Source organism: Procambarus clarkii, chromosome 2 (assembly GCF_040958095.1).
Source record: "Procambarus clarkii isolate CNS0578487 chromosome 2, FALCON_Pclarkii_2.0, whole genome shotgun sequence".
NCBI classification, from domain to species: Eukaryota; Metazoa; Arthropoda; class Malacostraca; order Decapoda; family Cambaridae; genus Procambarus; species Procambarus clarkii.
In genome coordinates, this window is record NC_091151.1 from 36,552,227 (window position 1) to 36,579,015 (window position 26,789).

Here is a 26,789-nt window from a genome sequence, read left to right on the forward strand (position 1 = left end):
GCAGCACAGTGGTTAAGGCTGTACTAGATTACTGATAGCAGAACCACAATATACCTGTGGGTATTTCAACACATTAGCTTTTATTTTATACAGGGATAAGATAATTAACCACAGTTCTATGACTGTAAACACTGGTACAGTTCAAGATCAAGGATCTGAATTATATACACAGTCTAACCTAGCTCTGAAAATATTGCAGCAGGCAATAATCAAATTGTTCTGATACTCACAACAAAGTACTGTAGTTGAATTATACAGGTATAATGTATATGCAAATATGCAAACAAAATATTAAACAGAGGAGACGCATAACATTTAAACACTCATTGTATTACCCAATGTACATCTTGTAACCTTTAAATATCTATCTATCTATATATATATATATAAATAATCACCGCAATCACCAAGCCCACCCGAGTCACTCAAACATCTGCCACTACCTTGGATCACTTATGGACTAACATAACAGCTCCCCTTACATCTGGGGTAATCTATGACAGAACAACTGACCACTATCCTACCTTCCTCATAGCAAACATGGATACAATACCTCCAGAAAGCAAGAAACTCTCATTCAGGCTACACAGTTAATCAGCTTTAGGCAATCTCTCCAATGCACTTCACAATATTAACTGGGAATCTGAATTCAATAATACACAGGATATAAACTCATTAACTAACCTCTTTCTCTCCAAAACTCTAAGCCTCTACAACACTCACTGTCCCCTCCTTACCAAACAAGTAACTGACAAAAGAAAAACAATCCGTGGCTCACAAGTGGCATAATCAAATCAATCAACAAAAAACATGAATATGAAAAGAAATTTAGGATTGGCCTAGTTACAAAGGAAGTAGTTAAAAAGTACTCATCAGTGCTTACCAGTATCATAAGAAAAGCCAAATTTTCATATTACGAGACTAGATTCAAAGAAGCAAAAGGCAATATGAAAAGCACATGGAAAACCATCTCTAATATCCTAGGAACAAAACAACACTCCCACAACCAGATAACACTCTCTAAAGATGGCAATGTATCTGTTATAATTTTATTAATTCTGCTAGAATTTACCTACTTAAAATTATTTGTTAGATTAAGGACCTGCCCGAAACGCTGCGCGTACTAGTGGCTTTACAAGATTGTAAATACTATGCTATGTATTCTAATCCAATGTACCTTCTTGTATATAAATAAATAAATAAATATATAAATAAAACACACACACACACACACACACACTGTATTTGCTTACTGCCTGGAGGTTTCCTTTGGCGAGTGATCATAACAATCTTGTGCTCCCTGTGAGGAAGGTGGGAAGGGGAGGGGGGGCAGGTTCTGGTCTGCAGTAGGCCATATACGGCTCCTAAGGCTGGTGTAACTCATATGAGAGGAACTAATTCAGTGATCTTCTTTCACGGAAACACCTAGTCTCTTCCAGGAAGAGACATTTCATAACATTTAAAGCCAAATCTGGTTATCTAGGAATATTTTAATGTTCTGTGATAGTGCTAAATAAACTTTTTTTTTTTTTTGGGGGGGGGGGGGGGTGGCATCTTTTAATAATTGCGTATTGAGGCCTGTCCTGTCACATGTGACATGTTCATCTATTACAGCCAAACTATTGCAGATGTCAGGCTAAACCACCTGTTTGAAGTCGATATTTTGACAAATGTTGAGCACTTGCTTCCTCCAGTTACTGCCATGTAGACAGGGCAAGTAAGGTGAAGGATCATGTGTTCAATTTGTTTGCTTGGTGCTTAACCCTTAAGTTGCGCAACACATCATATGATGGGTTGAGTGACTTGCTATAAAATGCGCATCCCATCATATGATGTATTGGAGTACTACACAAGATTTAAACGGCCCGCAGATACACGGGGTTCACCTCACTTTCATCAGGGCTTTTGTAAACAGACGCCATTTTTTTTTTAAATTGTGGGCCAAATTCTCGGGTGTGAGGGCCTCAGTATTGAGTGAGCCACCAAGCCTTACGCACGCAGCATGAGCTCACAGCACTGCTGTTCAGCTTGTGACCACAGCATCGCCTAAAAATGCCATAATATACATGTTCGTGCTATTATTTAGCGATGATATTATTACAGAAGACCCCTGACTGTGATAAAAATGACCAGGATTCTGACAATAGCAGGATTGTTGTGATAATTAGCGCTGTAGTGGGAGGAGTAATCTTGATGGGAAGGGAGGAAGCATTGTCTGCTGACTGTGTGACCACCTTTTACTGTCTGGACTCACTATACCAGCTTAGTTGTTCGCTATGGTAAACATAACATGCAGATACTTATATATAACGTCTGTATATAAATGCAAAAATCTGTCAGGCAGGTCAAGACAGGCAAAAACCTGTCAGGTGGGAGGAGAATGGTGGCGAGTCAGGTGAGGTGCGGGAGGGAGGGAAGGAGTGGCAGCCAGTGGCGGGCTGCCAATGACACACTGCCACTGCCACTCAGCATACCAACTTAGTGGTTCGTTATGGTGAACACGAATGTAGATACTTATATATAACGTGTATATACAGTGTAATAACAGCAAAAGGAGTGTGGGGAAGAAGCCATTTTGGTGATGGGTGTGGCAACATCTGCATGATTTGTCATGTTGGTAGGGGTGGCCACTATGCTCTTTGGGCATTATACCGGCTTAGTTGAACAGTTATGGTGAACAAAACATGTAGATACTTATATATAATGTCTGTATATAGGGTAATAACATCACAAACAGTATTGTTGGGGGTGAAATTTTAGTGCGTCTGACCTTGAATGTGTCAAAGGTCAAAACAGTGTTGAAGCAAAAACAGTTTTGTGGGAGGAGAATGTGGGCGAGACAGGTGAGTTGAAGGATGGAGGAAGTAACAGCCAGTGGCGGGCTGCCACTGCCATTGCCACACAACATACCAACTTAGTGATTCGTTATGGTGAACACGAATGTAGATACTTATATATAACGTTTGTATATAGCGAATAAAAGCAAAAACAGTATGGTGGGAGGAGAATGTGGGTGAGTGAGGTGTTGAGGGAGTGAGTGGCAGCAAGTGGCTGGTGTGTGGTGGTCACTCCTCATTGCTTTTTGACTCATAATACCAACTTAGTGGTTCGTTATGGTGACCAAAACATGCAGATACTTATATATAACCTGTGTATATAGTGTAATAACTGACAAAGTATTTGTTCACTGTTTGATGAACACAATAATTGAATCAACAATATGCACACCATATTTTTGAGTACAGCGATGATTCACTCATTTTATTATATAAATATATCAAACTACACACTATTGAATAATATTACAGCAAAAAAAAACTACGATAAATCAGAGACATTGAAATAATTAGGTAATTATCTCTTTGTGGCCACTCCTGCCTGACAGCTGGGAGCAACAGACCGTCTGGGACGCACACCGAGTCAGCGCTTGTTTTTTGCCAGACTTCCCCGCCCTATAGCGGGCAATATATGCCACTTACAGATTTTTTATTATTTTTCCCATGATCAAAGAACACAAATTAACAGGTTTGGCAGATTTTTTTTTTTTTGTTTAATATGCACCTTTGGGTGACAAATGCTAATTATTCCTGAGCAACACAAGGGTTAAATAAAATAATCTTGACTCTTGATGTGAACAGCTAATGGCTACCTTTTGTGTAAATAGCCATGATAATAGAATACACAAAAATATTAAATAATTTTATTTTGTAACTTCTAGAATTTTCAAAACAAAGTTACTGTATACTGATATTAATATTTCACATTAAATCTAAATAAAAGCACAATTCTTAAATTAAATATCACAATACTGAATTTAAAGTCAGTCTTGGATCCGTAAAAAAAAAAAGGCACTTTGTATACAAATAAAATTTAGCAAGGGTTTTTTTTATTGACATTCTTCCCCCTTTTTTCAAATGCCCTCCACAATACATTTATGGTTAAGAAATAATCACAGTTATTTTCAACTTTATAAACTCATAAGACACTTCCCTAATTGCAGATTCTTCTACCAATCTCTATTTTTTTTTTTTTTTTTTTTTTTTTTTTTTTTGGTGGGGAGGGGGTGTTCAAGAGGTTAAGTTTCACACTGTTAAACAGCATCAATGACAATTAAGATTGTTAGACTTTGGTAAACAATGAGATAAAAACATTAAATCCTTCTGGCATAGAGTTAAGAAACTATGCCAGAAAATCTTTATCTGGAATTGTGCTTGGCTGAGAGAGTTAACTATCTTTTTGCTAAGTTACAAATGTCAGAGCAAATTAAACTTTCAGAGGCCATATTAATACCTCTGGTCAGCTACAAAAGAATTAAAGAATTCAAATTGTATCTATGGAAATAAGTGCCAAGTCCAGCCAAGCCTTACAGAGCCTTGCCTACTGGGAAACAAGATCAGAAACTGGCTCTCTACAAGGCAAGGGAAGTCTGGGAATTTTAGATTTATTCAAAACTGAGAAAAACCAGAAAGCATTAACATTACAAGACTAGCCGCTGCTTGAAGAAAATTAGGTAACGTTGGGTAATAAGGCAAACAAACAACGCAGGAGGAGGGTCCAGTGCAGATGGCACCCACAGCATTTGAAAAACAAGCATGGCAAGGCTGAAGGTCCCCAGAATGACCAAACAGCAGCCTTAAGACAGAACAAGGACAGGCCAACAGATATCCAACACCAAAAAGCCCCAAAGAGATGAAAGGATACCAACAAGGAGGAGACTTGTTATGGGGACCCTAGACCTTGCAGTTGTGGTGCAGCTCAGATACAGCAGAGTGGGGCCCAAAGTCTATAAAAAGCCAGGGCTACAGCCTATCACTCAGGACTTGAGAGCAACAGCAGGTCCAGAAGTGCTGCAGCACATAATTTTTGCTCCCAGAAAACATGGAAAGCTTGGCACTTCTAAAAGGCTGGAGGGAGAAATCTACCCGAGAAAACCCCCTTCCCCCACTATAGAGATCACTAGAGTGTGTGGGAAAGTCCCCAAACACCCTACACTTGGAGCAGAGATTGAGGGGGAGGGGGGGAAGGTATGGAATCGTGCTCAAATTGGCAGCTACCGTATTGTCCATCTATATCACCTTCCATGTGTGGTAGTTCTAAAAGATAACATGGGGGAGGGGAAACCACCCCTAAAAAAAAAAAAAAAAAAAAAAAAAAAAAGTGAAGAGATGATCATATTCAATGTCATGAAACTGCAACAGGACAAAGCAGCAGCACAGTACACAGACAAAGCTACCAAACCCCAAATGCCAGTCATGGCAAGCACCAGCTGACTGGGAGAAAGAAAATAGAGGAAGATCCTGAAAGAGAAATGAGACTCAACCAAACCAGGAGCCCCTCCCCTTAGGGGGGATTTAAAATTATGGTTTATCCAATTATTTTAGTCTATTACATTCAGTTTTTTTTATCTAGGTACCTGGTCACCCTCCCCCCATCCTACAAGAATCAGCAAGCTAGTAGCTGAAACCAGGAACGAGACACACACACACAGACAGACACACAAACAAAAAGACTTGTAGTATCACCCCAGTGTGCAGGAATGCCAGGAAAAATGCTGGTCAACTACCTAGGAAGGGAAGTCTGGCTCTCATTCAAAGCAAACTAGAAAACTATGGCACATGCAACAAGGATATTATAAACACAATTGTGAATATAATAGAAACCATAACAAAAAATCCAGGAAAATGAATATTCTATGGATAGCCAATGCTATTCATAGAGCAGAGGATGACCCCCTGCAGAGGTACCATGCCCCTATGAGAATGTATTCAGGTGAGTGAGAATGTAAGTCACCTGGGACCTCCTAATGACCTTGGCCACCAACTAGTGTTGGTCAGCTGCATTACAACAGTGATGACTTACATTATGGTAGTGACCATTTGCCTTGTTATGTGTGGGTACCAAATTTTCGAGCAGAGGTGCCTGTTTTTGCACTTATTCTTTCTTTTCTCGGTTTTGGATTAATTTTTTATACCCAAGCTCCCTTCCTCTCATAGTGTGTGCCAGTTTCTGGTTCCCAGTAAGAAAAGGAGAGTCTTGGAGACCTGGTACATCTCTCTAAGACTTGACTGGACCAGTGCTTAGCTCAGGACACGAGTTAGGTGGCCCTCTCCAAAACAATGTATTCGGCTCTTAAGTATTAACCAATTTAAATAGCCTATGAAAGGGATATAGAAAATTTTTACTAATATTCAACAATATAGAAAACTTACCAATAAACCTAACGTTTCAAGACAAATGACAAATGCGACAATTGTAATCTTGGATGTCAAATACTGTATTGCAAAATCATAACCTACAAGTCTCCTCAGATCAGCTGGAAATTTCTTCATCATCTGAGCTCTCGGCATCCTCTCTCCGTATTTTCTGAGAATAAAATATTGACTTAAAATTATGGTTTATCCATTTATTTTAGCCTATTACATTCACAGTATTTTTTTTTTTTTTTTACATGTCACCTCAGATAAATATTTGAACACATTATAGAGTAAATTTTTTATAACATTCAATACTGTAGTGACACAGTCAATTTTACAATTCAGTAGTTTCTTGTGTAGTGTGAGAGCTGCATTTTAAATGTGTAAAATTAACTAGTCCACAAAAGTGGACTAGTTAAGAATTTACTACTTTCTTTACACAAAGAATTTACCAAAAAAGTGGTAAATTCATTGGTGTGGAAAAATAAAGGATCGAGCCTAAAGGAATACATTACCTCTTTCTAGTTACACTCAGTAACTTCCTTCGGCTTACATCATTGGCATGTGTAGGACATAGTGACTGTGCCAGGTTTTTGGTGACCATCTCAATATCAGAGACAAGCACCATCTTCACTTATGTCCCCCCTTCCCCCCTCCTAGAGGGTTGGAGGCTCACAGGGATCATTAATCAATCTACTACAGGAAACATGGAAACAGGAAACTACAGCATACACAAGGAAAAGGGAGTAAGAAAAAACCCGAAACTCAACCTTCCGATGAAATTTGCTTGGAAACCAAGAAGATGCACCCCCCGGCCAAACCAACCAAGCAGCAACAACCCCAGGGACCCCCCCCCTTCCCCGGAAAACAGCCGTCCCAACCTCACCAGACCAGAAGACGGCTGCAAACAAACCGATGAACAGAACCCAAAGGACAGAAACAGGTGAGAAACAAACCTGAACCAAAGGGGCCACAGCAAACCGAGGGGAAGATATATAAGAGAGCACCATGTCCAAAGACCAGGACTGCTCAGGTGGCACATGAACAGGTCGGAGATGAACGATGCCCGAGACAGCCTGCAAAACGGTGCAAAAGGAACCCCCAAACCTGAAAGTAAGCTGTAATGGCTCTGCCAGCACCGCACAATATGAGGAGACAGTACAGTATGTGGCATAAGAGGACGGTCCTGAACAGCCATGAGAGAAAGGACAAGACCACCTCAACAAAAAATGCATTATACCTACGAAGAGACAAAGAAATGGAAGGACCGCCAGTATGCCACATACTGCTCCCAAGACAAAGAATGCAGGTGGGACACCAACTAAGCCATGTGATCACCAAGACATGGTGAAAGACTTGAGCCAAAATCACCAGACGTGAAGACTCAAGAAAAAGACTGAATCAGCCATGTAATGGACCGGACCAAGCAACTGAAAGAGGCAGAGCCATGGGGAAAACCCCTGGGGTGGACACCGAGCAAGCAGCGCCTGAACCTAAGGCTGTCTGGGAACCAGATAGAATGCCCGCCAGGGCACTAGGAACCCGAACCCAGCGAGCCGGGAAAGAACCAAATCCCTGGAGAGCAGACATGCCCCATCCGGGAAGAACTTCCCCCACCCCCTCCCCCCGGGACACCCCCAAAGAACGACAACGAGAAGAAGCTGCCTGCAGAAACTACCCAACTGCAGACTTCACAAACAGCAAGGACAAAATGATGATGAGAACCTAAAAGCCAGGGACCAGGCAGATTCCAACAAGGAAGCGAGGCACCACTAGCCAACACTTGAGACGTGAAGCAAAAAACTGACACTGCATCCAGCAGGATCGGCGCAAACAGCTCCGCAGTGCAGGTGACACATGCGCCGCCGATTTATGGATGAAAACAACTTTGGACGTGAGCTGCACAAAATAAAAAATTTTGAGCTGAAAATTTTGAAAATTTTTGACGTGAGCTGCACAAAATAAAAAAATTAACACAAAGAAAAGACCTGAGCTAGAGGTGTAAGTCCCAGCACCTCTAGTCCTAATGACAATGAACTGTAGGAGGAAGGAGTGGTGAAATGGAGAACTACACCCACCTGCAGACATGTCAACACATCAGGTTGTAGTGTTATATAAGGAGAAGATGAAATAACTCAGTGCCATAACTGAACATTGATTCTGTTCAAGATTGGGGAACTGAACATGTACAGAGTTGAACCGAGCACTATTATTATTATAGTCAATATGCACATACCAAAAACACAACAATGTGAATTACAGAAGTATGAAATATGTAAATATGCAAGTAAAAGACTTAAACATGGTCCAAATACTGGTATCTAGGAACAAGAGAGGACATTCAATATGAGAAACTAATATGACTTAGTTAGCAATTGGTAATGTAATGTATATGATCAATTACATATACAGAGAGATTTAAATGTATATAAAAGGGTTCAGTCAAGCACTGAATGACGTTCAATGAATGAGAGTCCAGATAACATCGAAAAGAATCAGTCGCTGAAAGATTAAATCAAAACTTACTGAAATTCGAGGCTGTGCCCCACAGTGTAACAATTAACAATATACAGTATATGAACATTTTAATGTTACATTAAGATGCATGCAACTTAGTGCAATCAACATACCACAAACAACACCCAACACTCATCCAAAAACCAAGAACCAGTGCCTGGTCGACGGTGTTGCCCGACTGTATAATCTCTTGTAGAGCGGAGGCACTATAGCATTAAATCACAGCTTAGCCATGTAAGATTCCGGAAGGATGGCCAGCAGAGTATATCCTAAATTGCGTGTGCAGCAAGAGAAGATGAGGCATGGTGTTGAGGTGGCAGTAGCGTCACCGCGAGCCACGATACCCATATGTAGAGAAAAGTACTAGGAATTTTCCTGATATATAAAATCCAGACCCCCCCAGCATCTAGGGAAGCTATGGTTGGCGATATAAGATTAGTTAATTCGGCGTATTACCTGTGATAAAGGGCGCACAACACCAACAGGTGTTTACACCGTTCAGAAACAAAATCTCCCTCGGGCCAACTCCAGAACACATGAGAGCCACGCTGACTCCTCCCATCTTTCGGGGAGGGTAATCTACAATGTTTATCCATTGATATGGATTGCGAAGAATGTGAACCGCCAGGAAAGTCAAACCCCGACAACTCAGCAGACGAGTCACCCGAAACGACCAGTGCCAAAGAGCCAAGGACCACATCACACTTCCCCCCTCAGTTCAGGCAATGAGCCACCGGGGAACAGTCCGAATGGAGCCGGATCGCTGATCCGCAAGCAACCTGAATCCTCCGAAACTACATCCACACAGCCATGCATTCTCACACAGTGCTGTGAGCCCGACGGAAGGACGGACCCCACCGTCCCTGGCCGGCCTAGGGAGGACTGGTCACAAAGCCCCAGCCAAGATATGACACGTCCGTGAACACATCGAGCGAGGGCTCGGGAAGGTGCCAAGGCACTGAACCCAAAAAAATACGAAGAGGACGCTGGTGATGCAGCAACCGACACAAAGCCCCCAAAGGCCGAACCCAGCGGTCGCGAGAGAGGCGGGAGGGATGTTCTCGAAGGAGCCAGAACAGCAAATGAAGTCACACCAGACCTGGCAGGTAGACCATCATGGCAAAGTTCAGGCTCCTGCACAAACCCTCGAGCAACTGCCTCGTGACCTGAGAAATAGATGAAGGCGGGAATGCAGGCAAAGCAGAGTCACCAGAGGAAGAGGTAAGGAAGCGGTACAAGGGTCACACTCAAGACCCAGCCAAGAACCGAACCTGAGAGGGAACCAGATGGGACTTCCGCCAGTTCAACAAGAACCCAAACCCGACGAGCTGGAAAAGAACCAAATTCCTGGCAAGCAGACACGCAGACTGGCTGGGAGCCCAAACCAGCCAGTTGTCGAGGTAGGCCAGAACCCGAATACCTAACAGATGCAGGCAGGCCACCACCGCCCGAGTAAGGCATGTGTGAAAACGCGAGGTGCCAGATTCAAACCAAAAGGAAGGCAATGAAAGCGGTAACCCTGACACCCCACAACAAAACCAAGTCAGTCCATGAAGCTCTGATAAATCGGGATGTGCCAATATGCGTCCTTGAGGTCCAGGGACACCATCCAAGAGTCTGGCTCCAACAGAAAATAGATCTGGGACAGAGTAGTCATCCGAAAGAAGGGGCAATAAACCCACGGGTTCAGACGAGACAAGTCCAAAATGAACCGGAGGTCTGCACAGTCCCATTTTGGGACTGGAAACAGGCGGGAAATCCACCTGAGAGACGAGGTCATTTCGACCACGCCCAAGGGAACCCACTTTGATATGACTCGACAGAGCGCAGGAGAAGAGGCCTGCCCCACCAGCCCCGAACCCCCCACTCCCCCCTGCCCCTGAAGGAGGAGGAGCCACCCAATGTCACCGCAGGCCACATGAAACGACCCGAAAGGCCCACAAATCGTGGCACCAGGTGCGAGCAAACAAAGCAAGCCTCCCCCCATTGCCCCTTCAATGGGCCGATGCACCTTATGAGCCAACACACAGCAAAAGGGCCGACGCACCTTATGAGACAACACACAGCAAGAGGGCCAACGCACCTTATGATCCAACACACAGCAAAAGGGCTGATGCACCTTATGAGAACCTAAGCAGCGCACAGGGCAATCCCTGTGCCAATCAAAAACAGACGGTACCAAAGGCTGCACCTAACCCGAATCTGGCGCCACTGGCCTACCACGGCGGGAAGAACCCCGAGCTCTGGCACGACCTTTCCGGGAAGGCCCCTTCTGTCAGTTCCTGGCCCCCGGGAAGACGAGCCCCTCAGAGGTCTAACAAGTCCGTCATAGGAGGGCAACTAGCCGAAGCTGCCTGCAAATATTGCACAACCACAGACTCAGCAAACAGCAATGGATAAAAAGCTGAAGAAAGCCTAAGAGCCAAGGCCCAAGCGGATTCCAAGGAAAAAGCGAGCACCGCCTGCCGACACACGAGTCGAGAAGCAAAAAACTGCGAAACCACACCCCGCAGGAGTGGCGCGAACAGCTTCAACAATGCAGACTTTCAAAGTTTCAATGCAGACTGGTAGTTTCAAAGTGTTATATGACAAAGAGTGCTGGGAAGACGGGACACCACAAGCGTAGCTCTCATCCTGTAACTACACTTAGGTAATTAGACGATGCACGCACTGCCAAGGGCAACGCACCAGACTCAGAGGCAGCCCCAAGCTCCAGAGGCCCAGAGACCTCCAAGTCAACCCTCCCCCGCCCCAGGAACCTCACCCTGAGGACCCGGGGGTCGAGGTTCCTCAACCCCGGATTTGGAGGACCCGTCCTCCAAACCCCCCCGCCTCTAAAGGAAAGGCAGGAGCAGCCGAAAAAGCAGGAATGAAGGGGGCCCACTAGTTAGACCCAGAAGCTCTGGTTGGAGGACTAGGCTTGAATGCCTCCTCCGCCACCCCAGAAGGGGACTGCCCCGAGAAGGTTATCTTGAGGTTATCTTGAGATGATTTCGGGGCTTTAGTGTCCCCGCGGCCTGGTCCTCGACCAGGCCTCCACCTCCAGGAAGCAGCCCGTGACAGCTGACTAACACCCAGGTACCTATTTTACTGCTAGGTAACAGGGGCATAGGGTGAAAGAAACTCTGCCCATTGTTTCTGGCCGGCACCCGGGATCGAACCCAGGACCACAGGATCACAAGTCCAGTGTGCTGTCCGCTCAGCCGAACGACTCCCTCTCAACACTCAAGTCTCAACACCAACCTCAAACGTTTCGGAGCCGGAAGCAAAGGGGGCGGGGACCGAATGAACGACTGAAGGGAAAAGACAAGGAGGGGTGGACGGAACCAAAGCCAAAGCAACTTCCACCCCTAAGTCCAGGTCCTTATAACCAAAACGGGGTAGTCTCGGGGCATCTGGGGAAGCAATGAACCTATTGCCTTGCAGCAACCTAAACTAGTTTTGCATGCAACGCCTCTGCTCCTTGCACCCTCATGTTCATGTTATCATGTTCAGTAACTTGGGTGAACTGGAGTATGTACAAGGAACAAACGTCGCATGACTCCGGGTCAAAAGAATTACCGACCCGACAGGCAGCATGGCGGAGGCACAACTGTTGATTGTCACCCTGAGACAAGGGAACAGATCAACCATCAACCTCACACGAAGTGAGAGGGGACTCAATGGTCATATCCATCGAACCACGGAGCCCCTGTGGGGTTTCCCAGGACCCTAAGCCTTGGTAACACGCTAAGGGAAGCCCAAGTAGAGTACTGCGAACTGGTTCCCAAAACTACCAAGCAAACTTCTAAAAAGCTTAACCCCCAGGAAGTGTCCACTCATGGGGGTCTAGCAGGGAAGGTACCACCAAACACACAGATATGTATATATAAAGACCCCCAAGCGTAGAGAGGGGCAACCAAAGATCGACCTCCTACCAGGCAGGAAAACAAAAACGAAAGAAAAACCCCACAAGAAGACAACGTACCCCAGGTTGGAACAGGGCCGGCCACTATATGAGGTGATAACTAGCTGTACAATATCCTGCGCCCCTACCAGTGACAAAATCTACCTCCTACCCAGAGACAAATAAGGACAACAAAAACCCCAGCTGACTCCAAACGCGGTCAAGTACTGATCAGTAAAAGACACAGTGGAGGTAGATCCCAAGGTGACTTGTGGAAGGTGGCCCCAAGCCCCAAGGGCAGTACTTATTGGGCCCCTAGGGAAGGAAACCCTAGGCCCATCAGCCCGAGTACAATAGAATATTACTCCTGGCTACACAACACTTGTAGAGACAGACCACGCCACAAGGCACAGAAATTGAGACCAAAGCAGGAGTCAGAGACACGTGACCTACCAGTAGCACATCAGCTAAGAACTGACAGTTGGATTGCCGGTGCGAGGGTCTGGGGTTCCCCCTTCCCCCTCCCGGGGAGGGGGGGGGGTTGTGCAGACAGTGGCATGGCAACGTGATGATGGCATACTCGTTTGCTAATTTTTGTTTGGGGAGTTTTTGTCATTTGGCTTTTGGTAGCAATGTTTTCACCAGAATATTTTGGGGTGCCTACTTTTCTGGGTGCCAGATCCAGTCAATGGCAGACATAGAATGCTCCCAACCACACGGGGGGTTTCTATAGGCCATTGCTCCTCGTGCCTCTGTGAGGGTGGCCAGGTTCTGGCTCGTGGTCCCCGGTAGGCAAGAACTCAATGCATTTTGACTGATGCCAGAAAGCTAATAATTATATATCAGCCTGGATAGCTCCGGGGAGCCAACAGGGCTTCCCCCAGAAAAGCCGAAAAACAATGAAATTCTTTACAAAGAATTCTTGCGCGATCGTCACCAAGCGGGTGTGGTAAACTGAAATGTGAGCGGCCGTACCACCAGGCACTAAGTGCTAGGTTGCCCATATGCATATCAACAAAACTACATTGCCCGAGGCAAAGTTCGTAAGCCGATTCACATTTTACAAAGAAATTGGGCTCATACCCCAAAAAGTTCATAAACAGGGGCATTTGTAAGCCGAGGTGTCACTGTATACACATTTTAGTGTGTGTGTGCTGATGGGTGCTTGCTCATGGGTAACACTCGGCAGATTTTCTAGCTTGCTGCGGGTAGTGTACCTGCTTTTTTTTTTTTATCTTATACACATATATCTGCTTAGAAAATTCTATCATGAACAAATTGATACCAAAATGAAGGTTATGGTTATCTTGAGATGATTTCAGGGCTTTATTCCCCCCGAGGCCCGGTCCTCGACCAGGCCTCCATCCCCAGGAAGCAGCCCGTGACAGCTGACTAACACCCAGGTACCTATTTTACTGCTAGGTAACAGGGGCATAGGGTGAAAGAAACTCTGCCCATTGTTTCTCGCCGGCGCCCGTGATCAAACCCGGGACCACAGGATCACAAGTCCAGTGTGCTGTCCGCTCGGCCGACCGGCTCCCTATATGAACGATATAACACGAAAATTAAAGTGAGAAAACTGAAAAGGGTATACACATTTTAGTGCGATTACGCGCTCACGGGTAATGCTCAGCCGATTTTCTGGTTTGCTGTGGGTAGCGTGCCTGTTTGATTTACCTTATAAGCATACATCGCTTTAGAGAATTCTATTGCGAACAATTTGATACCAAAATGAGCAATGTAACACGAAAATTGATATGAGAAAACTGAAAAGTGTATACACATTTCAGTGTGGGTGAGCGCTCATGGAAAATGGCAGGCCCACCTTGGGGTGGGCTGGGGTGTGCACGCCGGGGACGCAAGTGTTAAAAATGTTATTTTGTTATTTGTATCACAGAACTTGTAGAACAAAGGTATACACATATATTTGTGTCACCAATGTGTATATTATACTTTGAACAATAAAACTAACACGTTTTGCAATTATTACATATACACATCACTCTACATTTTTAGGCTCCATTATAAACCACTATGTGGGTCTGGTGGGTGTGGAATGAAAGCCAAGCACAGCATGGTGCCAACCAATACCAGCAGACGATGTGACCTGATGAAGCAAAATGCTTCCAGTATACTGTACTATGCACATCACTTCCTCTAGCTCCAAATCTGCTATTATTTTCAGATTCATGTCACTAAATCATGAAAATTAATAATATTCCACAAGTATTTTCTAAAGGAACATGAGGTCCCATTTCATGATGCATAGATGAATGAAACCGCGGCTATCTGCTGTGGACGTCTGTCTTGTGCTGTGAACATCATCACCATCATTGTGTTCACTGATATCTGGACCTGTGATCCTGACATCACAGTCAGGATCTTCTATGACACCATCAATGCAAAATAATCACAGCTATTTTATTCATTTTGGCCATATTAAATGCCGTGGGGACAAGCTGCATGGCAGTGCTGTGAGCTGCTGCAGCATGGTGCTACTCATGGTAGCCATGTGCATGTGCAAAACTTTTATTTTGTAGGGTACTCTAAATCAGCTCTATTTGACTTGCTCAGTAGGGTCAGTAATGGCATGAGAGTCCCTGTTTGATATGTGCATTAGAAAGGTTAAAAGGATTCGTTATATAGATATCGAAATTTCAAGAGTGAGGTGTATGTACTGTGAGCATTTAAAGTTTCAAGCTGACATGCAAAGGTATTTTATATTAATATACACCTGTATATTATTATAAGACCAGCATTAAATATAATGAAATGCCACTTTCTCATAGAACCCCGGTGGCTCGCTGAGATTGCTCCAACTACTGTACTAGGTTACATCAGTTGTGGGAATTCTGTATGGCTTTTATGACCAGGATACTTCCCAGTGGCAGAATGTCACTCTCTCTCTCTCTCTCTCTGCCTCTGTAGGTGGGGAGAAATAGGGGGCCCAGGTTCTGGCTCTGGTCCCTGGTAGGCCTAACAAAACTCAGACGACTGATGTGACCTATTAGTAGGAGCAATATCATTGAGATATCTTCAGGAAGCCTCTGGGGGTCTTCCCCAGAAAAACAAGAAGTTGTCCTCTCTAACTGATCACTACATCAGTATTTAAGAGGTATGCACACTACATAAAACCCCACTACAGCATTTGTTTGCCCTTGGTACCAACCAGATGGAATACCATGGAGTTGACTGTATTTCTCTATAAATCATCCTATATTGTTTATTCCTTCTCCTATACTTCAGGAAATTTAAATTTTGCTATGCTTTATCCACTATCACACAGTCCTCTCAATGATTACTCCTTTTCCTATGTTGCATTGTTTAGTGATCAAAATACTATTTGTTATAACTAAAATATCCTTACCATCTGAAGAAAATCAATGAATTTTTTAGGATCCTGACCAGTGCTTAAGTCAATTATATCCATTGGAAGACCATACTGCCTATGGAGAGAGAAAATTTTATTGCAGTTTAAAATATTAATAGATAGATACATGATATAAACAAACAATATTGCAGTTATGTTTCAGATTCTATCTATAATAGAAAATGAAGGGACAACGACGTTTCGGTCTATCCTGGACCATTCTCAATCAACTTGAGAATAGTCCAGGATGGACCATTCTCAATCAAGTTGATTGTGAATGGTCCAGGATGGACCGAAACGTCGTCGTCCCTTCATTTTCTAGTGTGTGGATTGGTCAACATACTTCAGCCACGTTATTGCGACTCATCGCCTGCCTATCTATAGTACTTGTAGACAAGGCTATAATACTATATTTATATGTGAGGAGAGAAATTATGGTTACGTAAAGACAAAGAAGCAGCAGTGTCCAATGGAAACCCTGTGTTGAATTTAATGAAACTCTGATGGCTCCCTGAAGCTATCTCACCGAGATGGTTCTCAAAATACTAGAGTGCCTCGGCCGTGGAGTTCAGTTCAGCCTAACAGGGACCAGAGTCAGAACATGGCTCTCCTCACAGAGGCCAAGAGAGCAGGTGAGCTCTGCCACCTTACTAGGGAAGGCATCCAGAAAGTCAGTTAACCAATACAAACCACTGCTGGGTACACAAGAGATCGAAGCCTCACAACCTGCTGAATGAATCGCCCCACCCCCCTCCCCCAGTAATTTAAACAAATGACTGAATCTCTCTAAACAAATGTGATCTTGTTCACCCCACCCTTCCCAGTCAGTTCTGGAGCAGATGTACACACAAAACACCCCCAACCAACTATCTGGAAGGGATGGGGAGGAAATCAGGGGCGCACCCAGAAGTCGGCGTTTCATTATATTCAACGATGAGTTTCTGGGAAAACCCCTTGTAGCTTCCTGAAGCTAACTACCCATGGAGAAGAAAAGACAGACTCACTAGGGAGGAGGGGGAACAGCAGGCAGTCAAGACGAGCCAGACTCAGCCAGTCGAGACACAAAACTCAATGCAACACAAAGGCAATGAGGCCCGAACATTAACCAAGTACCGGGTCACCAGCACCCTGTTCGACCACCACAACCCCAGAGCCTGAATATCAACCCTGGACATAAAAAAGAGGCAGGGTCTATAATAGAGGTAAATTCTGGGTCACACAGGAGGTACTCAAAAAGAACCTTATGAGTGCTGACAGCGGGACTTGAGAGGAAGGAAACCTCCAGAAGGACAGACCTGATGGACCTATCGGCACACAGAAAAAAAACCTTGGGAAGCCACATTCTGATCAAATTCATACAAAGAGGGGGATACAAAACCCCTCCCCATGAAGCAAAAGACCTTCATCAGAAAAGATGAAGGTCCAGCTGGGGTCCAAAGAAATCGAAGACTCTTATCCAACTTCCCCAAGCCCCAGGAACCACAAAGGGTCCTGGGCAGAGCCCATGTCCTCGCCAATCTCCTATGATAGAAAAGCAAAGTCCAAGGGAGTCCAAGGGAGAGGTTTCAGAAGAAAAAAGAGCTGGTTGCAAGGAAAACCTAAAAACCTCGGCGGGGCCAGCCACCTTAATTGCTTCTATGCCCGAATTGGGAGGAGCCGCCTTCCAGAGATGGTCGAGTCACATCTTGAGCTAAACCATGCACTCACCAACAAACCCTCGGATGTTTCAGGGTTGGAAGCAGGGGGATGATCAGAGGAAGGGTGAACCATGCCCAAAGGGAAAGGAAGAGGAGGTGCGGACAAAGCCACCAATAGCTTTGTCAAAAATGACGAAGCCAGACAAAGCCAAGGTAGAGTTCACCAACACCATCTATATCAGGTCCCTAAACATGAGGCAGATCAGCTCTGGGGCATCCAGCAGGGCAAACAACCTGGACCATTGAAGACAGGCAAAAATTAACCCATAAAGCAGTACAGTAATCACCATACATGTAAGAGCTTCATCGGGAGGGCCAAAGAAGTTACATCTTTGAGCTTATCTTGAGATGATTTTGGGGCTTAGCGTCCCTGCAGTCCAGTCCTCAACCAGGCCTCCTTTTTGTTGCACATCCCCAGGAAGCAGCCCATAGCAGTTGTCTAACTCCCAGGTACCAGGTGTTCAGAGGCACTATCCACTGGCCACATTCAACCCGTAAAGGATTTCAAGGGCCTGAAGGGTAAAGTAGGGTACCTCTAAGTATTCACTGTTGTTATGTATTATTAGAATAATATGTTATTCTCTGAAATTGGTATTGTGCCCAATTCTCTGTGAAATTCATTTTGCAAAACACTTTGAAACTACAGTATTCATTTAGTGTTTCACACATTTCCTGTTCATTCTCTCACAAATCTGTTCCCCCATTTCAAACCTCTGGATTTTTTCCTTTACCTGCAATTTGTTTTAATTAATTTATAGAACAAACCTGTTTGTTTCTTGCATGTCTGTCTTTCTTGTACGTTTGAGGGTTTGACTGAGAAGGGTATATCCTGAGAAGGGTAAATAATTTGACTCTGGGGAGGACCACAATATGAGCCTAACATGTATACAGCGTATACACACTGGCTGCCTATTTTCCAACACAATGAAATACAGTATTATTATTATTAAATGTCACCCTGAAGGGGCTATTCTTATCTTTTTTATATTTGCCTATTCTTCTAAAACAGTGCCATTGTCCTTTGTTGTGAGGCCTTTTCTTAAACCTACTACTACTACTGTACTACTATCTATATGACTTTTACTTCTGCTGCTGCTGTTTGTCCTAGATGATATTGCCTTTCCAAACACCTAAAGATTATTATGGACTTACTTTTGTCTGCAGTGTATTGTTCTAATTTCCTGCTGGAATCTAGTTTTTTCCTAATTGCTTGCCTAATGTCTGCTTTAATGGGGGGGGGAAGCAGGATGAACAACACCAACCTGGGAAGGACTCGGAAGCGCAGACGAAACCAAAGTCGAAGTGACTAATGCTCCCAAGTCCGGGTTCCTATAACCCAACAGGGGCAGCTGCAGAGCAATTAGGTGGAGCAACCAGCCTGGCATGCTGCAGCAACCAATTACATGCATGCAACGCTGAAGCCGCCTGTACCCGAATATCAATATCAGTAGAATGGGTAAACTGGAGCACAAACAAAATAATATAAGCAGGACTCCAGGTCAAGGTGTCATTAACCCAGCAGGTAGCATGTCAGAGGTAAGTGTCACCCTGAGAAAAGGGGTGACAGAGCTACCTTTGAACTCGCACGAAGCGAGATGGGACCCAGAGGACACATACATCAGACCAATGAGTCAAATGGGGTTTTCCAGGACCTTTAAGCTGACTGGGAAGGGAAGCCCAGGCAAGGTACTGCTAACTGGTTGGCCCAAACTACAAGAGAACAATTAAAGCTGAACCCCTGACATGTACAATCACCGGGACCTAGCAAGGGACCGCCAGAAAAACAGAGGGTGGACAATGACCAAGGGGCAGACACCAGGTAAGAAACAAAAAGAAAAAAAAATATGCAAAAGCACAATGTCTCCAGGAGAAACAGAACCAGCTGCTGTGATCAATGGGAGAAAAGCTGTACAGTATCTTGAGCTCTATCAACTATGATACTACCTCCTACCCAAGGTCAAACTGAGGCTATGAAAACCCCCAGCTGACCCCAAGGGTGGGCAATCACCGAGCAGCAAAAGATTCCTATGGAGGTACTTGTGGAAGATAACCCCAAGCCTTAAGGGCAATACTTACAGGGCACCTAGGGAAGATGACCCTAAGCACATGCAGCCCTAGTACTTCGTTAATTACTCCTAGCTCGCACACCACCACCACAAGGCCACAGCACTGCACAGAGACAGGAGCCAGAGTCAAACGACCACCACTCAACACATCAGCCTCAGAACTGGTGTTGGAAGGCCAAGATGGGGGTCTGGGGCTCCCACTTCCCCCTCCTGGGGAGGGTTGGAGCTGCGTAGACAGCGGTGCGGCAGCGGTTGTGACGTCATGCTTGATTGCTCATTTTTGGATTTGGAAGTTCTGCTTGATAGTTATGCTTTCGGTAGCCATTTTTAACCAGGTGGTGTTTGTATTGGGATACCTACCTTTCTGGGTGCCTAACCAATTCGATGGCAGACACGGAATGTTTCAAACCCCCAGCCACTGCTCCTCGTGCCTCTCTGAGGGAGGGCCAGTTTCTGGTTCATGGTTCCTGGTAGGCAAGAACTCCAATCAAATTGACTGATGCCACAGTCTAATACATACATATCAGCTCGGTAAGCTCTGGGAAGCTGGAGGGGCTCTCCACAGAAAACACTTACATGTATGGGCTGGGTTGAACCCCTGTAGCACTTGATATGAACCTGAACTCAGGTGCATTATCCAAAAGGCTGTGCTGAGTTAGTGTATCTGTCTGCGAAGAGTATGATTGCCGATTGCTGTCTGCAAGGTTCCTTTCATTAAATTGATTCAAGTCATCTTCAGATTCCTCACTCAGAGTACTCAAGCTCGATTCAGACTCGATAATCTGTAAGTGCAATAGCATGGCATGAATTATATTTATCTAAAAATGATTGCAGGCTCCAAAATAAATAAAACCAAAAGTATTTATTCATGAAAATAATTTTCACTCATTTTAGAACATGTTACTTGCATGAAAAGTATTGTGTAATACAGTATAATCTTACAAATACCAAATCTTACAAGTCAGGACATAATTAATGTAGTTCTGAATTAACACAAGATTTATCACCTCACAAAATATAATATTTTTAATGGTGCCTTTTATTAATTTAAAAATCGCTTGGTGATACATATTCTTTAGAAAACATACATTAGAACAAATAATCATAATCACCAAAACAAGACAGATATAACCATTACAGTAATTCACCAATCAAAAATTACACCAATTAGGACAAGCATAATTATTACGATTTGGAAAAACGCCAATAATCTCAACTATCTCAGCAAAAATGTCCGGAGGACTGCAACAAGACAAGACAAAAAAACTTAGAAAACCAAGAGGTCTAAGCAACAAAGACAGGTTATGGGTCCGAGTCAACTTTACAATGATGTTTTCCAATTCACACGTGTTTGAGATTTACCATTAAAACATAATCATGGTTACTAGAAACAAAGTTTAAAAGAAAATCAAGTAACACATAATAAACACAAAACTGTTTTAAATAATTTTTTCTGGTGAAGCTCACCCCATCTTCCCGATGCCTCCCAGAAGCTAGCTTGCTGAGACTGTTCCAAGCTAATAGGTCTCATCAGTCACAGAAGTTGTTTAATCTACTGGGGACCAGACCCAGAACTTGGCACCCCCTTACAGAGGTGCCGGAAGTGAGTAACAATTTGCCACTCCATTGGGAAAGCATCCAGAAAGTCACTGAAGCTTTTCCAGATAACTTTGAGGGTTCACAGAAAATGAAGCCTCAAAATCTTCAAACAACTCTGCAAACAATTCACATGGAACTAGAGATTCATTCAAACTAGCTTGAAATTTGATTGTACTGATTGCCACCACCAGGTAGCCCGGCCCCTGTCCACAGCCAACTCCTCTACTCGGTTCTTGTGCTTTTATGGTGGTAGCTTACCTGTAGTGCTCTGGTCTGCCAGCAGTGGGCAAACCCTTCTGTTTCAAGCTAATTGCTGGCTGTATATGGACTTCTCTCATCCTGCAGGGGCCATTTGTTTGTTTTTGTGCTCCTTTTATTTTAGTATATGCTTTACATGCATGTTTTCTCTCCAGCTTGTTGTGTGGGCCCAAAGCAGCCCAAAGCACCACAAAAGCTCTCCAGCTTTTGTGGTGCTTTGGGCTGCGTGTGTTTAGGGTGTTCTTCTTTGGGTGCTCGCTAGTCCTGCCCTTGCACTGACAGTCTCTTCTCTGGTGTGAACTGGAGTTCGTCTCTGAGAGGCCAAGCCACCGGGGTGGAGAGTCATGCCATGGGCTGTTCGTGGGTCTATCACTCCTCTGTTTAGGCCCTTGGATAGGAGCACTCTGTTTTGGTTGTGCTGGGGCTTGCATGCTTGCTTATGCAGCATGCCATGGTTGCTATTCATAGCCCGAGAGTTGTAGACAAGTTTGATTCTGTTCTTTTGGCAAGCGGTTCCAGTGTTTTGCTATCATGCTTAGCTAGCTACTTCAGGCTCTGTTAATCCCCCCTTGCTGTGGCATGTCTTGTGTTAGATCAACCCATCAAGTACACACTCGCTACATGTGAATTTGTTAGGTGCTTGTTGGTCCTGCTGCAGTCCGACAATCAATCTCTCTGCTTCCACCTTAGTACCTGTTGAGTCTATGACACCTACGACCCGAAGTTCTGCACTGTATGTTTTGGGTGTTTTCCCTTCTCTTTAGTGGGTATCTTCTTTCAAATCTTGCCAGTCACCTGCCATTTTGTAGGTTTGGTTTCCAGTGTTTGTGGTAGCAGCCTGGTACTCATTTGTATGCTGGTGTGGCCCTTAGGACTTTATTAGTTTTGGTGTACTATGCCTAAGTTCCATCTTAGTTTCCTTTCCTCGCCTCCAAGCTTTGCCCCTTGTTTGGTCCACTCAGGATTTTATGCTTGGCCCTACCTGGAAATGGGGTGTTCCACCTCTTCAACAGAGGAGGCAACTGAGCAGTCTCTTCCCACCAGTGGTGCAAAGTTTTTACTTTCACAACTGTGCTCTTCCTCTGCCACTGTTCCTTAAGTTGCCGCCTTCTGCCTGTGCATTGGGCGTGGAATACAACTCCACCTTGGATCCATCATGGCTGGTTTTCAGTTCTAGTGTGTGTTAGTGGGGTGCCCTTCTTTCCTTCTTGATATTTGTGTTCTCTGTGGGGGTCATTTGCCCCACACAACAAGCTGGAACCAAAACACACACACATGAAGCCTATACTAAAAGAAATAATACACAAAGCAAATGGTCCCCTCATTTCAACAAAGTCCAAAAATGGCTGGCACTTAGCTCACAATGCCCACAATCAGACAGACCATAAGAACTACAGCCAGCAGCATAATCAGCAACACAACTGAAATGGGAGCTAGGGGCCGGGCCGCCTGGTGGTGATAATTGGTACTAATGAATTTTGAGCTAGTTTGAGTGAATTCTTTGTTGTGTGTGTGTGAATCGTTTGAAGGGTTGTTTGGTGGTTTTGAGGCTTTGTTTTCGGTGAAGCCTTCAGTTGTCTGTAAAGCTTTGCTGACTTTCTGGAGTTTTTTCCAGTAGGATGGTGGATTGTCACCCACTCCGAGTTCCTTTGTGAGGGTGGGGGGCCAGGTTCTGACTCTGATCCCTGATATGCCAAGTACAACTTCCACAACTGATGTGACCTTTTAGTCTGGAGCAATCTCAGCAAGATTGCTGAGAATTGCTTGTGAACCTCAACAGTCGAGGCACAGGAAACGACTCGGAGGGTGGGGGAAGGGGGGTTCCTCCAGAAAGGAGAGACAAAAGCAAAGAAGGCAGAGTAAGGGACCAAGCCAAAAGCAAAGCATGGGCAAGCACAGCTAGCCCATGCTTTGGCCCATGCTTTGGCCCATCTAGCCACATGCTAGATGGGCCAAAGAGAAGTCATCAACTGTTTCCCGAATAAAAAGTGCAAACCACTTGGGTAAAGCTTCTGAAATCCTGCATTGCAAGCAACATGACAGGAACATCCAGCACTAAAGCCAGAATGTCCAGGCCACCCTCGAACCAGACAGGTAACAGTTCAGATACAGAAAACTGAAGCCAAATAAACATGGGGTCTTGTGAACCTCAACAGTCGAGGCACAAGTAGCTGCCACATACTGATATGCTGAATGTAATGAAATGCCTCTTTCTGGTAGAGCCCTGGTGGCTCCCTGCAGCTAACTTGATGAGATTGTTCCACACTACAAGTTGCATCATTTGCAGGAGTTCTGTTTGGCCTGAAGGGGACCACAGCCAGAACCTGGCTTCCCTCTCTGAGGCACAGAGCAAATAAAATTCTACTATTTCATTGGGAGAGCATCCAGAAAGTCTGTGAAGCTTTACAAACAACTGCAAAATTCACAAGACAAAAAGCCTTGAAACTGCCAGATTCTACCCCCAAATGATACAAACAAACAAACCAGCGTTGAATGTAATGAAACGCCATTTTCTGGGTGAGACTCGGAGGCTCCCTGGAGCTATACCAGGCTGATGTGTATATATTCCCACGCTCGGAACAGGGAAGAAGGGGAAACCAGGTCAACAAAAAGTGTGTCCCCTGCCACGGAGGCCGTGACACGCAAGTAACAGCTATGAATCACAACCGGACACAAAACATGATGTACCACCAGCTGAACCAACTAAGCATTAACAACCCAAGGACCTCTCCGGAAAGCAGTCTCATTCTTCACCAGAAAAAAGGAGACGGCTGCAAACGAACACAACGACCACCAGGACTGAAAGAGGAGACCCCTGCATAGGAGGAGAGCATGAATCTCCCCGACCCGACCCCTAGAGGCCAATGCCAACAAGAAAAGAGCCTTAGAAAAACAGTCCTGACCCGAAGGAGGCCACCACAAACCGAGGAGAAGAGAAAAAAGAGAATACCCGGTCCAACAACCAGGACAGCTCAGGCAGCGCATGAGCAGGCCGGAGGTCAAACAACTTCCAAGAAAACTTGCAGAACGGAGCAGAAGTGACATCTACCCCGAATGCAAGCTGAAGCAGCTCTGCCAGCACCGCACGATATGAAGCGACAGTAATCGGCATAAGATGACAGTCCTGAAACAACCAAGAGAGAAGGATAAAACAACCCGATCAAAAATCGAAGACAACCTACGAAGAGTCAAGAAGTGCCGAAAAGATTGCCAGAAAACTTCACACTGCAGCCTAGACTAGACGAGTAGGTGGGATACCATCAACGAAGCCACCTGATACAAGTGGTGATAAACCCGCATCAAAAAGATCAGACATAAAGATCGGAGAAGATCCAACTAGCTACGTCCCGGACCAGACTGATCTGCTGAAAAAGGAGGAGCTGTGGGAAGACCCTTGGGTTTGGACACCGAGCAAGCAGCACCTGGAACCAAGGTTGGGCCAGCCACCAAGGGGTAAACAGGACAACTCTCCCCTGGTAAGTCTCCAAGCAAGCCAGGACCTGGAGCAACAACCGAACTGGGGTAAGAGGTACAGATAACCCCACCTCAACCAGTCCAGTCGAAAGGCATCGACCCCAATAGCCTCTCAGTAGGGGAAGGGCGCCGCATACCGGAAGACGCCTCGACCAAGATCATGCGAAGAGGTCCACCTCCACCACCCAAACATCTGGCAGAGCTAACGGAATGAGTCGACGTCTACCGTCCATTCCGTGGATAGGGAAATGAACCAGGACAGGCTGTCTGCCAGGATGTTGGACACCCCCCTCTGAATATGAACCGCCAGGAGAGCCAAACCCGGTTTGGCTCAGGGAACTCAGCAGATAAGTCACCCGAAGCGACCAGCCCCAAAGAGCCAAGGACAGCATCAAACTCCCTTGGTTCAGGCAATGAACCACTGGGGAGCAGTCTAAATGGAGCCGAATTGTTGCTCTGCAGCAAGCGACATGAACACTCCGAAGCAAAAACCACACCGCCGCGAACTCCCACACCGTGCTGTGAGCCTGACAGAAAGACAGACCCCACAGACTCTGGCCAGCCTGGTAAGCACTGGTCACAAAGCCCCAGCTGAGAGACGACGCTTCAGTGAACAACTTGAATGAATGCTTGGGTAGGCGCCATGTCAATGAACCCCCCAAAAAAACGAAGAGAAAGCCGGCAATGCAGCAGTAAGGCCCCCAGGGTTTGAACCCAGTGATTACGAGAGCAGTGGAAGGGATGTCCCCGAAGGAACCAGAACAGCCGCCAAAGCCAGATCCGACCTGATGGGTAGACCACTACGGCGAAGTTCAGACCCCTGCACAGCGAAAGGCGGGACTGCACTCCCCCCAGAAATAGCTGAAGGCAGGACTGCAGCTGCTGCAACGCCTCCGGAGGGAGAGACTTGGAAGCGGTCCGAAAGTCCCCAACAAGACGCAACCAGGTCCGAACCTGGGACAGAACATGATGGAACTTCCTCCAGTACACCAGGAACCCGAACCCGGAGAGCTGGGAAAGAACCACACTCCTGGCGAGTAGACAAGCGGACCGACTGGGAGCCCACATCAGCCAGTCATCGAGGTAGGCCAGGACCTGAACCCCCAGCAGATGCAGACGAGTCACCATGACCTGGGTAAGATGCAGAGGTACCAGATTCAACCCAAAAGGAAGGCAATGAAAGCAGTAAGCCTGACACCCCACCACGAAATCTAACCAGTTCCTGAACCCCAGATGAATAGGAACCTGCCAATACATGTCCTTGAGGTCTAGGGACACCATCCAGGCTCCAAAAGAAGCCAGACCTGAGACAGAATGGTCATCCAAAAAGAGGGGCAAGAAATCCACTGTTGACCAAACCACACACTTGAAAGTGAAGGGACGACGACGTTTCAGTCCGTTCTGGACCATTCTTAAGTCATTTGAGACCTGATTCTCACAATCGACTTGAGAATGGTCCAGAATGGACCAAAATGTCGTCGTCCCTTCTCTTTCTAGTGTGTGGTTTGTTCAACATATTTCAGCCCCGTTATTGTGACTGCTCGTCTGCAATCCACTGTTGTTCAACATCCTCCAAGCAAGCTTAAGAAATATTGCGGGAACAACCGTGGACATCTTCAAGAGAAAACTAGATAGTTTTCTTCAAGGAGTGCTGGATCAACCGGGCTGTGGTGGATATGTGGGACTGCGGGCCACTCCAAGAAACAGCCTGGTGGACCAAATTCTCAC

General features: G+C 45.3%; 1 protein-coding gene across 3 annotated transcripts in view; it reads right to left on the bottom strand.

The window, feature by feature from the left end:
- Positions 1–3,688: 3,688 nt before the first annotated feature.
- Positions 3,689–26,789, bottom strand: part of LOC123762232 (translation initiation factor eIF2 assembly protein) — a 91,299-nt gene continuing 68,198 nt past the window's right edge. For 2 of the 3 annotated variants that reach the window (XM_069324311.1, XM_045748607.2), the window contains exons 8-9: positions 20,307–20,512; positions 6,042–6,363 (exon numbers count right to left, since the gene is read on the bottom strand). In XM_069324311.1, coding sequence (XP_069180412.1) covers positions 6,189–6,363; positions 20,307–20,512 — 381 coding nt within the window. In that variant the 3' untranslated portion in view covers positions 6,042–6,188. Of the gene's footprint in view, positions 6,364–15,964; positions 16,044–20,306; positions 20,513–26,789 lie in introns of all 3 variants that reach the window. The other variant, XM_045748608.2, reaches the window with a different exon arrangement.